At 36.6% G+C, this 15,427-nt stretch overlaps 1 protein-coding gene across 1 annotated transcript in view; it reads right to left on the reverse strand.

Moving 5' to 3' along the window:
• SMURF2 (SMAD specific E3 ubiquitin protein ligase 2) overlaps window positions 1-15,427 on the reverse strand; it is a 65,575-nt gene that overhangs the window by 4,530 nt on the left and 45,618 nt on the right. Inside the window, exons 8-17 of the mRNA XM_081936180.1 lie at window positions 14,542-14,744; window positions 14,101-14,185; window positions 12,475-12,633; window positions 7,083-7,290; window positions 5,806-5,909; window positions 3,526-3,640; window positions 2,924-3,102; window positions 2,054-2,191; window positions 1,706-1,826; window positions 1,132-1,333 (exon numbers count right to left, since the gene is read on the reverse strand). Coding sequence (XP_081792306.1) covers window positions 1,132-1,333; window positions 1,706-1,826; window positions 2,054-2,191; window positions 2,924-3,102; window positions 3,526-3,640; window positions 5,806-5,909; window positions 7,083-7,290; window positions 12,475-12,633; window positions 14,101-14,185; window positions 14,542-14,744 — 1,514 coding nt within the window. The remainder of the gene's footprint in view (window positions 1-1,131; window positions 1,334-1,705; window positions 1,827-2,053; window positions 2,192-2,923; window positions 3,103-3,525; window positions 3,641-5,805; window positions 5,910-7,082; window positions 7,291-12,474; window positions 12,634-14,100; window positions 14,186-14,541; window positions 14,745-15,427) is intronic.

The following is a 15,427-nucleotide window of genomic DNA, read 5'->3' on the forward strand; positions in this document are numbered from 1 at the left end:
CTGGCCAGCTGACAGGGCAGTGCCTCGTGTGCCCTGACAAATGGCTCCGTGTTCCACCTGTGGCACGCGTGTCATAGGTTCGCCATCACTGCTATAGGCCAAGGAAGCAATCACTGTTATGCTGTACAAGGCAAAGTGTGCATGTGAGCAAGCATGCATCAATGTAAGATATACATGTGCACAATATTATCTTATTGAGAAAGTTATTTCTTCCCCAAATATACTCCATTAAAGGTTGATCTACAATTTTACACTGTACACTTGGTCTAGCACTAATTAGGCAAATCAAAGTTACATTTCAATGTGTAAAAACAACTCCAGACGCATAACACATACACCAGTGGTGGGTTCCAGCCGGTATGGCCTGGTACAGCCGTACCGGTAGTAGTCACGAGGCGCACCCACCATACCAGTACGGTGGCTTATTTGGCCCGCCCACCCACATTCCTTACCTGTTTTTAAGGCAACCAGGCCAATTGCGCACGAGCACATAGCGTGCAGTGTCTGCGCAACCTCCAACAAGCAGCTGGGCGTCGCAGGGGCGGTGGGGTGCGCATGTGTGCACAGCCCACATCAGGAGCGCAAGCACGAACGGACCACGAGCAGCATACCAGTAGCAAAGGTAAGAGCAACCCATCACTGGCATATACTGTGTCTAAAGGTATGTACTTCATGAACTAGTAACTAGCACCCAAATGCTTATAAAGGTCAAGTTACATGCTGTGTGTGCCACAGCATGCAGGATATGGTTCCCACTCTGCCTATGAAAATAAAGAAAATCTGAGATGCGAGTTTGATACTCTGCAAAATAATGGGAATTGCTACTTAGACAACTATGATCGAACTAGAGGCACAGAAGAATGCCAATATTTGGATGAATGGATGAAGCAAATTGATAAATTGGATTGTATGCAGGCTTACTTACTGAAAAGAATGGGGCTTAAGTAGCCATGGCCCCATCAAATACGATTAAACCTGTACCCAGGTGCAACGCGTTTCAGTTTAGGTATTTAATCAAAAAATCTGTTTTGCAATACATGATATGAAATGACTTACTTTGGAAAGGATAATATTTGTGGCAGTAAACTGAACTTGAGAGAGAGAGAGAGCTATAGAGATGATTGTTTTTACCTTGTAATGCTTTGAAACCCTGGAGAGGCACTCTGGATGAACCGGTCACAAACTGTAGTAATCGAGCCCTCCTCTCTTCATCAAAGAGCTCCACAGCTTTCCAGAACCACTTGACAATGTTGCTATCTGGGGTGCAATGTTTTAACCTTGTGTTGGCCTTCCAGTCATTAACATCTATTTTCCCAAGGCCACAAATGATGAGCTGTTGAGAATTGCACATGCAAAGATCAATAGGCATGAACTACGTGTAAAATCAGAAGCTACTGGATCTTAGGGACAGGGAACTGTTTAACTTTTAATAGGATGTGCCTTACACCCATTATGAAATGATAATCAGTTTTAGATTGGATGACTGAAAGCATCCCCCCCCCCCCAAAAAAAAACCCTGAAGTGGTCCAATTTTAGCAATCAACGGAATTGCTTGGCAAGTGGCCATCATAAAACAAAGCACATATTTTCTATATTTGACGAGTCTCATAAGTAAGATAACTGTACCAAGAAATAGAATATATGGGACGTATATTCACGCACACATCCCATACAAAAGAAAAACATTGATAATTAACATACTAACCTCTAGTTCCTTCTCATCAAATGTCTTCAGCAGATGCTGTGGAATTACTTCATTAAAACCCTTCTGCAGAGCCAAGAACTGAGCTTCAATTCCTCTTAAAAATCGCCAGTTTACATACAACCTGCAAAAAAAATAAATCATAATTATCACTGTAAAACATTTTTCTGTCTACAAAGTGCAGGTTCTGTCACCCGAAATAACTCTTATGAGGCGCAAGGCAAGTGGCAATAAAAATATTGTAAAATAAATGAATATAAAACATTGAGATGCCAAATGAACCTTATTAATTTATACATGTAACAATTCTCTCTGGACAGAACACCCCTAACAAATAAACTTTTAAAATACCTGACATATTCTTTTTTACTCTCTTCTGTGACAGGAATGCTTTTGCCATTCGGCTTAAGTTCGTGCTGTATGATTTCACCATATGCATTGTGCTCCACACAAAATGTATGGTCTAAGACTCCTGTAATATCATTCTCCCTGAAAAAAAAAACCACAGAAAAATAACTAAAAAGTAAATGCCTAGGCACACTGTACATTTTCAGTCTCAAACAAAATAATAAGAAATATTTACTTCCAAACATCCCTCTCTACAATATCAATCTAAATAGGTGGTGTACTCCCCCCCTCTTCTTCACTAAACTTTTCTCATAAAAGAATAAATGAAATTCCTTAAACATTCTGAAATATGAAGAACCTTTCCACTCAAAGATTAGACTTTCCAAAACTATCAGTCTCCCCATATAGCTCTCAAACTTCTACAAAATTAAAATGACAATTGCTGAACGGTTTCTCCTATTTTTAGTTTAAGAGACGAAGGGATGGTAAATTTCTGGCATGTGGTAGGTTCATTTCTAGTGTCAATACACATAATGTAAATGTAGGTTATGTAGTAAATAGACATTTACTACATACCCTAACCCTCCATTAATTCACACACATATGTAGTAAATTCAAGTATGTGAGAGAAATTTTGGAACAATAATGAATTAAAGAAAAGTTAAACATGCATCTTTTAAATAAATCCTTTAACATATATTTTCCCCATAGATCATCTCTAAAGAAATAACTTTTAAGAAGCAAAGAATGGCTATTTTAAAGAATTTAAGTAATCCTAATTTAAAATTAGTTTAACAAAACAGCCACTAAATAAACTGACCAGTATATCCACCATTCCGGAAACAGTATAATTTTAAAGGGATAAGTACATACAGTATCCATACTAAACTGTTGTGAAGATCTGGGTCAACTAATTCCATGTCGTCCAATGTAATTGGCTTTCCTAGCAGCTGTTTATAAAAAGGCAACGTAAAGCCCCCATCAATATAATGTCCATGAAACACAGCCATTCCCATGATTCGACCAACAAAATGGAAGTAGGATAAATGTTCCTGGAATTGAAAGAACATATATAATCAGGATTAAATCAGTCTTAAGACTTAAATACAGCTTCACAGTACTTTACAGAACCTTTTTAAGTGATCTACGGAACCAGCATATTGCCCCCCCAACAATCTGGGTCCTCATTTTACTGACCTCGGAAGGATGGAAGGCTGAGTCAGCCTTAGGCCTGGTGAGAGTTGAACTGCCAAACTGCAATCACCCGGCAGTCAGCAGAATTAGCCTGCAGTACTGTATTATAACCACTGTTCCACCACAGAATATAATGTCCTTATATTTAGCCTAATGATTTCTTACAACATAAACTTTTTAGCAGATCTGTGCCCATCTTATTTTTTTTAATCTAATGGCTCACATTTATTTAAACCTGCTGGTCAAATACAGCATAAGCCTTAAAAAGTATTTTGACATACCGGGTTAACAGCAGAATCTGGATTTATCTGTAAAGTATAGATGTCATCACGGGAATACTGGAAGAGGCCATAATATGGATTCAGCATTTCATGGGATAGCAAGTACAGCCATTCCCTGAAGAAAACACAAACATTGCACACACACACACAAAAAAAACTTTCAGTGAAGCCTGAGGCAAAAGATATGACCTAAAGATGAAACATTAGAACTGTTAGTATTTACTTTTTTTTAGATTTAGAATACAGGATATTAATTTAAGGGCACAAAACATACAAGTTATATTTCAGGAATTTAAATTACTGTGAAACATTTTTTTTACTGCTTCAGCTCACTGGAAATATAATTCTGATTATGACAGTCTCATGGCATATGGTTCAACTCAGCATGCTGAAATATGCTATCACTTGTTATTACATTAAAAGTTTACATTTTGAAGTGCTAAATAAATTTGTTTCCCTTGGTAATTAACAGAAACCCCCTCCCACCACCAATTAATAGAGTTTCATACTTTTCTGGCTCTGATTCATTTAATCTTATTGCCGATAAGTTTATTTATGCCAAAATAAATTGAATTGGAAGACAACTGCCAAACATTACTTAAAAGCACCCTATTCTACTTTTGAAATATAGATAACATGTTACTAAAGAAAGCTGTAGATTAAATTTAAATGGAAGAGGATATGCTCCTCCTGAGTAAGAGGCTCACACAGCACCCATTGATGTCTATGCACAGTGCAAATACAGACGATTAAGAACCACCCCTGGGTAGCCATTCCTCACTTCTTTAGTTGTACAAGAGATCATTGTTCAAGAAACTAGGAAAGGCTACAGTTGGAACTGTGGCCATTGGTCTCCAAAATTATTCTCCCTTTGAATCCATTTTTCTCCACTACCATTTGCCTTCCTGTTGTTTCATTTTCCCAACATTCTCCCACTCCAGAATTTACCTATAATGGACTAGATCATACCTAGTATTTAAAACAATATGATTTCAAGCAAAATCAGGCAAGGTTGGGTAAAGCTTCTTTGCTTTATGAAACATTACCACAAGGTGGAGCCTTATTAGCGTAAATAATTTTACACTAAATATTTTATAACTCTAAATATTTCAGTGCAATAATTACTCTAAAATTGTTATAATCACTGTGGATACAAGCATATCCACAGAGAAACTTACCAGCTCTTCAACAATCTTGGCCAAAATCAAAGTTGAAAGACAAAGTCAAGTTGAAAGTCAGTTACTTACCGTATTTTTTGGAGTATAAGGCGCACCTTTTTCCCTCAAAAAAAGAGGCTGAAAATCTGGGTGCATCTTATAAACTGAATACAGCATTTTTTGCCTCCTGAAACCCCACCCCCTTTGCAAAAATGGCCATGCATAACCTCTAAGAAGCTTTTAGAGAGCTCCTGGGGGCTGGGGAGGGCAGAATTGAGCAAAAAACGGCCCGGTTTTTTTGCTCAATTTTATCCCCCGTACCCTTCCAGGAGCACTCTGCAAGCTCCCTAAAGGCTATTCATGTTTTTTTGGGGGGAAAACGGGCCGTATTTGGGAGATTTGCAGAGTGCAAAAACATTTTTTTCCCTCTTCAAAACGTTGCTGCGTCTTATACTCCGGTGCATCTTATACACCAAAAAATACGGTAATACTTGGATGAGAGACTACCAAGAAGTACTCAGGTTTGTAAAAATGTTGCCAGTTGAGACTGGGAAGTCAAAAAAAAAAAACACCTCCAGAAGAATACAATGGGAAACTTCTATTGTATTGTGATTAATATGGACTCTTTTATTAAAGGAGTAGGACTTGAGCTTGACTTGAAACTTTTATCTGTTCTTAGCTCTTAGCTCTTGTCAGTTCTTTATTGGCCATACTTCTCAATTTGGGGTGGTAAAAAGCAAGCTTTGAGCATGTAAGTTTCCAAGATCAATCCCTGGCAATGGTCTATCAAAGGAGGTCAAAAATGAGCATAAAAGGCTTCATTCTAGATCTAGAACGCAACCAGGAGCTGCTGAACACCTTGTTACATTATACATATTGCACTCTAAAAAGATGTCAAATTAAATGACAGGTTTGGCCCATGAAATGCTTACCAGTGTGCTAACTAACTTGAAGGGAGACTGTTTCATCTTCTTTGCATTTAAATTTACCACAAATTGCAGAACATTGCCTCCAATACTGCTATCAAAGGTACCAGGATCCAAAGTTAGTTCAATTATTACCATTTTTTTAAAAAAAACCCAAGCTTAAGTATTATATATTTTAAGATGAATTTATTATTTACCTGGCAACACCTCCATAATCAAGGCCTTCTTCCCCACGAAATTTTATCATTAATCTCTTCCATAGGTCTTTCGGTCTCATCTTCATGACTTGTCTATAAGACTCCTGCAATTACATTAGGTACCTATTAGTCGAATACTTCCTATGTTTTCAATTTGAACTAGACTGTATAACATTTACACTATTGCCTTAATTAGTAAAGTTTTATTCTCGATTGTCAGATCGATAAAAATGCCATTAGTGTTCAGAGATATTGCTTGCATAGGTTTATAAATTCAAGTATATACAGTAAGTTCTGTTCAGTACCTGGTTTACTTAAGGGGAAAAAATGTCTTTTATATTTTATAGGAAACCTATACTCTTCTAATATAATTATGTAGTTTGGTCTTATCCAAATTTATTCTAATGTAAGTCCTATCAACTGAAGAAAAATCACTTAATTCTGGAAAAGACTGTAGAGAACATAATCAAATTAATTTCAGACTTTACCAGAAGAATGCTGTCTCTACAAAATCACATGTCCCTACTGAATCTCAAAATACATGTAGTCCTTGACTCGCCACCACAATTGAGCCCAAAACTTCTGTTGCTAAGCAAGACAGTTGCTAAGTGAGTTTTACCCCATTTTAGGACCTTTCTTGCCACAGTTGTTAATTGAATCTGGCTTCCTCAATGACTTTGCTTGTCAGACGGTCGCAAAAGGTGATCACATGACTCCAGGACACTGCAACGGTCATAAATACATACCAGTTGCCAAGCATCTGAATTTTGATCATGTGACCATGGGGATGCTGCAACAGTCATAAGTGTTAGAAACTGTCATAAGGCACTTTTTTCTGTGCCAATGGAACTTTGAATGGTCACTAAACAAATGGCTGTAAGCCAAGGACTACCTAAATGCATTGTAACTCAATAATGCCTTAAGATAATTAAATGGAGGAAGAGCTAAGCTGGAGGACAGGCAGCGACAGTTGTAAGTTCTTCCAAAAGTAAATTAGGTTTTTCTTTTTCTTAATCTCTATATAAGTATTTTTATATTTTAACTCATTTTTAATCCACATATAAGTATTTTTATATTTTTAACTCATTTTTAATCTATTTTTAATCTATACCAGACTTTTACAAAAGCACATGCAGCGTGGCTACCATTTGTTTTAGATACATTTTAACAATGCCTTAAGAATTTTCCTCCATTTGTAGTGCAAAATCCCAGATCACCATAATAATAGGCACTGGCTTGTATTTTAATTCAGCAATAAGGTATAATTCTCACATTACCTCAAAAATCTCTTCCCTGGAGACCTCTATACGGCAGTGTCCAGCTTGGGGCTGCTGCTGGGAGAGCTCTTGCCTCAAAATCTTGAGTTTTTGTACTAGATCCCGTTTGTACCTTGGCACGGTAAGACATTCTGCCTCGTCTGAAAGTTGGCACAGTGAAACAACTTGTTGAGGCTGTTGCGGCTGATCTTTAAGTTGATTTTGACGACTGAAAAGAAGCAGAGAGACTTTAACTTTCAAGATTCTAAGACTTCGGTTGCTCTCATTTCCACGGCTTCCATAGAATGCATGTGAGCTAACATATTTGTGTGTGTGGGGGGGGGGGGAATATTCAGTGTGTTGTTTTATCAAAATTCTCTGGAGGAGCCTGGAAGGGTACATACTCCTGTTTCTTTTAATACTGAACATTTCAAGTACTTTATTTATTTTAAAAAATGGATCAGAGCACAATATGGACATTGCTCGACATGTCTGAAACTGCCCTATTTTTCCAAGATTTTCAGGTGTGTCCAAACACAAATAATCTAAAAGGAGGATACCATCATACATTTTAATTGCTTTTCCTGAAAAGTTAATTTACAAAAATGCTTGTAGAGAGTTTGGCTAAGTTGGTATTCACTGTACCTGAATTTGCCTTAACCACAGGAATGTAGGCAATTTTACAATTGGCACAGATAACAATATTTTCATTAGCTATTAAAGGAAAATGTTATAAAATTAAGTTCAGACAGTGAGGGATGAAAACATGATATATTCAAGGTAGGTCCTTCTGACATTTTTTATAGTTACAAACTCATGCCAAAATGTGCAGCATTTTAAGAAGAAACAACATTATTTCAGAATAAAAGTTATGCTAAGAAAAAATGTCTAAATCTGTTTGTTTAAGATTATATATGAAATGTCAGATGAAACTGTGAAAGTAATATAGTTCTTAGTAGACACAATGTGGAGAAACATAATTCATTGCCTCTTCCAATTATTAGCAGAAGTCAATGATAAATAAAACCAATCAATCAATCAATCAATCAAATTCATTAATTTTATGAGGAATGAGAGGCAAATATAGATGGAACACATTAATTTTGATAGGTAATACAGTACAACCATGGTTTTACTGTGTATCAAACTGTTAATGAAAATTCAGTAAAGACTTAAATATACCCATGGATAAAATCCATTCATAGATAAGATGACCCTCAATTTTTAACCATAATAACAAGAAAAATGTCCCAGATAAATCAATTCTTCAAATTCACTGTGTCATAATTTTCGCAGTTGGCACATTTTTTGTGGCATTTTGGTTAAAAATTCAAACATCAGCTTATCTGCGAATGACCTTAGCCATGAATATATAATCTTAATAAGTATTAACATACATACAGTATTCCCAGGTAAACCTATCAGTGGATAAACCAAACCAAATGTTAGGGGTGTGTTCAATTAACTGTTAGGTTGTTTAAGAATCAAGAGAACAAATAATAGTGGGCTTAAATTTTCAAATTTCCAACCTATTGTTTATTTGTAATTATTTATGCAACTTTGTAAGTGCTCCCATCTTTATTAGCATCTGAGGATATTTAATAAAATTTAAAGAATATCATGAAATTAATCTATTACTCAATAACTTTATAGTTCATAAAAATTAATGCCTATTTGGTCAAGACTGTGCAATCCTTGTCAGGAGTAGATTTCCTCAGACAGCACCATTTGACTAGTAATAGCCTGTGATAGGAATGCAAGTCGTTTAGGTTTGTTTCTTCTTTTTAACCCTTATCTGGTTAATATAGTTGCAAGAATCATATTAAGGTCTTTAGCTTTAATTCTCAGATTTTTCAGCATTATGCTCTGAGTACCCTGCTATAAACTAAGTAATCACTGATTAATGGGATAAGAATGTTTAGACAGCATCATAAGGGATGAAAGCATCTTGTTCATTACAAAGAGATGGCTGTTTCTCTTATAATTGACATTTTCAGTACCAGGCATGGACCATGGCAGCCAAAATGTCTTGCTAACTGTCAACAGATGTTTGCCAACCATGCTTACTAATATCAAAAACCACTGTTGCCAGCCTGGATACAAAGCAGCAGCCAACATAAACCAGAAGCAGTCAGGTGAAGACATCATCAACAAATGCTTTCTCCCTCCATTCTTTAGTTAATGCCAAGTAATAAAACTGTGGCTGCTGTTTTTAAACTTCATTCTGGCTGACAGAATTTTCTGTTCTTCCAGCCACAAGTTTTCTGCTGTCAGCAGTCATAACTAGCAATTCTACTTCACCCTCAGTTTAAAAATAAGATTATGTATAAACCTATCTGCTTTAAGTGGAATGGCAAAAGAACTCATGAAACATTTCTCAGGAACAGGTAGACTTTCAACTGGATTTTTTTTTTTAATGGGCTTTTTAATGTTCTCAGGAGTCCATATATTTAGGTTGTTATAGGTAGAAATTAAAGGAATAAATTACAGTAGCAAATGTGGTATGTCAAATGCTCCAGCCTTTTGGAAGAGTGTCCCCCACTCCTGGAGTCATTGAGCTTGCCTTTAAAGATCTGGATTTTTATTTATATTTTTAATCCCACCTTTCTAAGTAACTCACGGTAGCAAACATACCCCAAAATACTTAATTTTATTATAACTCTCTCTGTAGGCACACGCGCCATTGCCAGCTGCTCTTTTGGTTTCTGGCACTGGCCAGCTGGGTGCCGGAACATTGGAAAATGTCCTGAAAATGGCCAAAACCAGCCAAAAAATGTCCTGAAAATGGTCTGAAAAATGTCCTGAAAATGGTCCGAAAAATGTCCTGAAAACAGCCCATTTTTCGGGCCGTTTTCCGGGCTTTTTTTCAGGTCGTTTCCCAGCCAAAATCAGCCTGAAACTCCCCCCCAAAACTGTCCCCAAAACAGCCACAAAAAAGGCATGTGGGCGCCAGCCACCTGGTCTTTGGGTTTCTGGCGGTCCAGCACGCGAACATCAGGGGTGGGTTCCTGCCAGTTCTAACCTCTTCTATAGAAGAGGTTCCACAAATCTACAGAACCATTTAGAACCGGTTCCAGCTCCCTCCCCCCGCCCATCCATACATCATCAAGATGAATAGCGAGAGGAGGAATTGAAGCTGAAGTCCAAAAGTCTTAAAGCTGTCAAGTTTGAACACCCCTGTGGTTTTTTTTCTAAAGGGTTAGGGGTGCAAGGGTCTTGTAACTTGACAGCTTTAAGACTTGTGTGCTACAATGCCAGAGTTCCTGAGCCAACATTTGGGTTGCTAAGTAAGAGCATTGTAAAGCGAGTTTCACCACATTTTACGTTGGCCACGCCCACCCAGTCACATGACTGCCAACCCACTCCCACTCGGTCACATGGCTGGCAAGCCACTCCCACCCGGTCAAATGGCCAGCAAGCCACTCCCACCCAGTCACATGGCCGGCAAGCCACTCCCACCCAGTAACATGGCCGGCAAGCCACCCCCACAAAGCAGGGCACACCTACAGAAGAGGTTCTAAAAAATTTTGAAACCCATCATTGGCGCACATCCACACACATTCTGGTTTGGGCACTTGGTGCTGAAAAGGTTCGCCTTATATAAGATTTATCAGATACTACACTTTTGCTGATGACACTGCTAGCTGAATTTCTGAAATCCTTTCATAATGAAAAACAGATGCATAAAGAAAAAAAATAAAGCATGTAGCTTGGGAAGTGCAAACAAACAAACAAAAACAGTTGGTGATTTTAGAACCTGACAAATAGAATGTTCTTTCTGTTGCTAGAAGCCTAATTTGTTAAGCCTTTTTGTTAGCCTACATGAAACACAAATTATATTCTATACTATATTTCTGATGGTTAATCAGAAAATGCCTATTTTTAAGTCTTTGGAAAGTGCTTGACATAGCAGATAAGAGGATCTGCTGTAATATCACGTTGGTCAGTAAGATAAGCCAGATTTGAACAGTTATGCAAACCAAAAGATTTTCTAAAAAATTGTAATTACATTTTAAAACAGGTATATAAAAATCAAACATTTTTAGATAATTTGGAACCTGCTTTAAGGTTCATCTAACCAAGAAATTTATCTTCTAGAGTTATGTTCCAAAATATTGTTCTGTGAAAACATAGTTTTAATACTTTTTAAAAAAAGAGACTCAAGTGAACATGCAACTATTTCCCACATATGCAGAATGAAGCTGACAAAGCAAAAGCCAGCAGTTCCCAGACTATTACCTCAGTATAGATCATGTATCTTCCAAGGCCATCAAGAGAATGGATAGCTATCTATTGATTTGGAAAGGCAGGAGGAAAAAGCCTTGAATGTAAAGTCTGAATTTATATAAGAACTTTAATTTCAATGTATTGAAGTGGATAAATCTTCCACGAGTATACTGTTTTATTCTTATCTGCAATAAACAGATTAATCAAACTGACTCATATCTGTGAGGCTTTTGTGAAGAAAAAAAAAGGAAAGAAAGATAGTTTCTGAATTGGGTGTAAATACCTACTGAGTTAAAATTTATAGTTGGCATATAAAGAGATTAGAGTTCAGAAACTGTATTCTAAGAAGAACTTAAATAATTAATAATTGTGTCTAGACAACAGCAAATTTTACTCAACTTTTTCTCTTGGGAAGAATAGAAGTATTAAATGCAGGAGAAAAATTGGAAAATCTCTGGTGCAGAAAATACATTTTTGGGGGATTAAAAATGCTTCCTTAGGTCCCTCTGTTTCAACTCTATTAGGAGAAAATCAATACTATTTTATAGTTTGATTTAAAACAATGTAAGATGTTAATTTCCTTAGAAAGAATGTAATCAGATATTCCTGAAAAATCCCTGTCTAGATTAGTCATCCATGAAAATATAAATCATACTTTACTACCAGAGAAACAATTTCAATTAGCATAGAAAATTTTTCTCATATTATATATAAATTAGTATTATATACTTTAAGGCCAAGTACCAATCTTCCAAAATTGAAAATGAAACCGAATCCCCCCGCCCTTTTTCCCCCTCCTTTCTTTCTTGGCTTCGTATATCTCAGGTTTTTCTATTTTAATTTGGACAGATGCAAAAGAAATTAAGGAGAAACCTGGCTGTTAGGAATAGAAGAAATGCAGAAAATTCTTTTTTTTTTCCATAACAGTAAAAATAAAATTAACCAATGATTAACAAAAATGGTAACATTCCTAATAACCCTTTACAGATCAGTGACTTATCAAACAGAACACAATTTCAACATGCTCTTTTTCAGAGCATTAACACTTCCAAGACATTTTTAGATTAGGTTAATCTAAAATGCACATGTAGTAATTAAAAACCATGAGAGACTTTCCTGGAAAACTACCTTAAATGCTCTAAATGTTATTAGCCACATATTGGTGATATCAGTGATATTAACTCACTTTAGAACCAGGTGCAAATTAGCTGATAGCCGTGGATCTGTAAACTGTGTGGTCCTGTTGTTATGATCAACAAAATAAACTCTGCCTGTGGCTGTGTTTCGGATTTCCCATCCAGGAGGCAATGGCCCAAGCTCTTCACAATTGATGTTGCTAAGATCCCTGCAAGAAACAAATAGAAACGAGGAATATCTCAGCACAGGGCTTCTGAGCCAAACAGGCAGAAATGTAACATAACTATTCCATGAAGTCTGTGCATACGCATTGTTTCAGAAACATTATATCTTCAGTTGGAATCTCTAGTCCCTGGGAGTAAGTCCACGAAAGTAAAAGGAAAAAACACCTACTCTTAGAAAGACATTGCGCTACCATGCCTTGGAAATGCTGTTATCACAAAACTACACTGGTTGTTGTTGTTTTTAAATAAATATTCCTGTAATCAGCATGATTCCTACTAGAAATCTAGGTACTTAAAGGCCACTCTTACTATAGGGGCTTAAGAGTGACTTTGTCTTTAGTCATGATTTCAGAAAGTCTTTTAATTTTTTTAAGGATACTTGAAATGCTTTTTCTAAGTTGAAAACAGACCTTATTTTCCATAAAGTTTATATAAGCTTGCAATGTATCACAAATGACTTTAACCCGCCATGTTGACTACCATGAGATAGAGTGACAAGCCCTAGATTAATACAAGTTTTCTCAATACAGTATGATTAAAATCTTTTAATATTTGTAAAAGAAGCCTTCCATTTATTCATTATTTCTATATCCTGCACTATACAAGTTTCACCTCCCACCCCCAGAACAATTATGTGAGGCAGGATAAATTACATACAGCAGATTACACAGTACATTTCATAACTCCATAGGGAAGTGAAGATGGGTCTCTACAGTCCTAGCACAGTGCTTTATCTGTTACATCATTTACCAGATAAAAAACTAGGGAAGTTAGCTTTAAATGTGTAAGCAATTAACACTATTGAAATCGCATCAGTATCCATTAATGTTAAAGAAAAAATAAACTATATAATTTAGTTTTATACTTTAAAAGTTAATAAGTGGAAGTCTGTTTGACTTATGAGACCATCTTCAGTTCTCAAGATCTCACAGGTTTCCATGTACCCCTATAGCTGCTTCAGAGATTTCTCTGAATTTTAAGGGTGCACAGAGGACTGTAAAGAGCGGGGTGGAGTGCCTCTCTCTTAAATCCACTGAGAAAAGCCATTTACATTAGCAGAAAATCTTCACTTATTTGACTTTATTTGATAAGAAAATTGGAGGCAAGTAAGTAATAAACTTAGGTTTAATTAATTTCATTTCTGATCAAAGAAAGAGCTTAGTCAAACCTCTTCAGATGTTTGTGAATATATTAGACATGTAAGACATTCTTTTTCAGACATAAGTATTCAGCCCACTCTACTCTCTTTTTAAATTAAAATTGAGATTTATCAGAATGCATTGTTTTCTGAACCATGTTCTGAATTTGAGTGTCTACAGAATCACCAACACACATCATCCTGTCACTGGGCAAATGTGCAATTATTAGAAATTTGTGTGCTACTTTGTATTTTATTTGTAAGGGGGCTTTACTTAATTTCCAGCACCAATGAAGATACATTATTTTCTTACCGAGGTACACGGGGATCGTGCCATGTGCTTACACCGGTTTGAGTGTGTAGGAAATACACCTGCCCTTGCTGAGTTGTCCTTTGCTCTGTTTGGGAAATTATCAATGCAAAAATAAATCAGAAAGTTCAAAATATTCCTTTTCTAAAGAAAATTCCCCTGGATCTTCAGTTATCATTGACAGTTCACTTTACCTAAGTGATGGCACTGATTCAAAATTAGCCATTTTTATGACCATACTGGGTTGTAATGTTTTTTATGGAGAGGAAAATGTCACCGATTAAAATATTTATTAACCACAAGGTCCCAACATCTCCTTAGTCTTGCACAATTGCCAAATCATCATAGTTAGTACCAGTACTATAATCTATTTTTTTAAAATTATACTTTCTCTCTTATTTATCAAAGGTAAGCAGATAGTTATACAATTTCAGGAACACCTACCATATCCCTCAGGTAGATCAGGAGGAGTATGCAGGTGGGTTCTGCTCATGTAATTCCTATGCCTCTGAGATCTAACTCTCCTTTCCGCTAGCTTGGGGTCAAATGCCTGTCCACATGTTGCACCATTTATTCCCGTAAGAGGTGTGTTCTCATCCACAAAGCAACTCAGAGGTCTGCCAGGACTGGAGTATTCCGATGCTGGCCTATTGAAAAACAACAATCTTTGTTTCTTCTGTCAAAAGGGCATTACAGTCTAAAATTACAGAGTTTTAAGTAATGTGTTTCTTAACATGTTACTAGAAGGCCGTATTCTAATAAACGAATAAAAATTAATTAGATTAAAATGATAAGCTGCACAAGTTGGTTGGATGCTGCAGTGAAAGAGGGCACAAGTGTTGAGGACATTCTCTTGGATTATGGCATAGCAAACTCTTGATAAATGCAGCACTGCCATCAGTCCTAATAAATGGATTGTCACGTGACAAATAGACTCCTCTTCAGGCATCTACCGCCAAAATCCAAACAGTTCTTTCATATAAATATGAACAGATTGGTAGTTGGGTATAAAACATGTCCTTTCAATGATCTGGCTGCAACGTTTTACATCAGACGCAGTTTCAGCCTCCGGGGTAATTCTGTGTAAAGCATATTTCCAGTAATCCAGCCCTAAAATTATCACCACAAGGATTGCTGAGGCCAGATTAGTCCTGGCAAGGAATGGTTACAGTGGTAGTTAGGAAAAAGTTCTCCTTGCCACAGACACCACTAATGCCTCCTTTGATAATAAGAGTTCTAAAACCATCCCAACATTGAGAAATGTTCACACTGTTTGCATTGTACTAAAGATGAAACAAGGGAGACTTGGAGGAAGGGAGATGAGAGATCT

The sequence above is a fragment of the Natrix helvetica genome (assembly GCF_964273705.1).
Source record: "Natrix helvetica genome assembly, chromosome: 1".
Classification (NCBI taxonomy): domain Eukaryota; kingdom Metazoa; phylum Chordata; class Lepidosauria; order Squamata; family Natricidae; genus Natrix; species Natrix helvetica.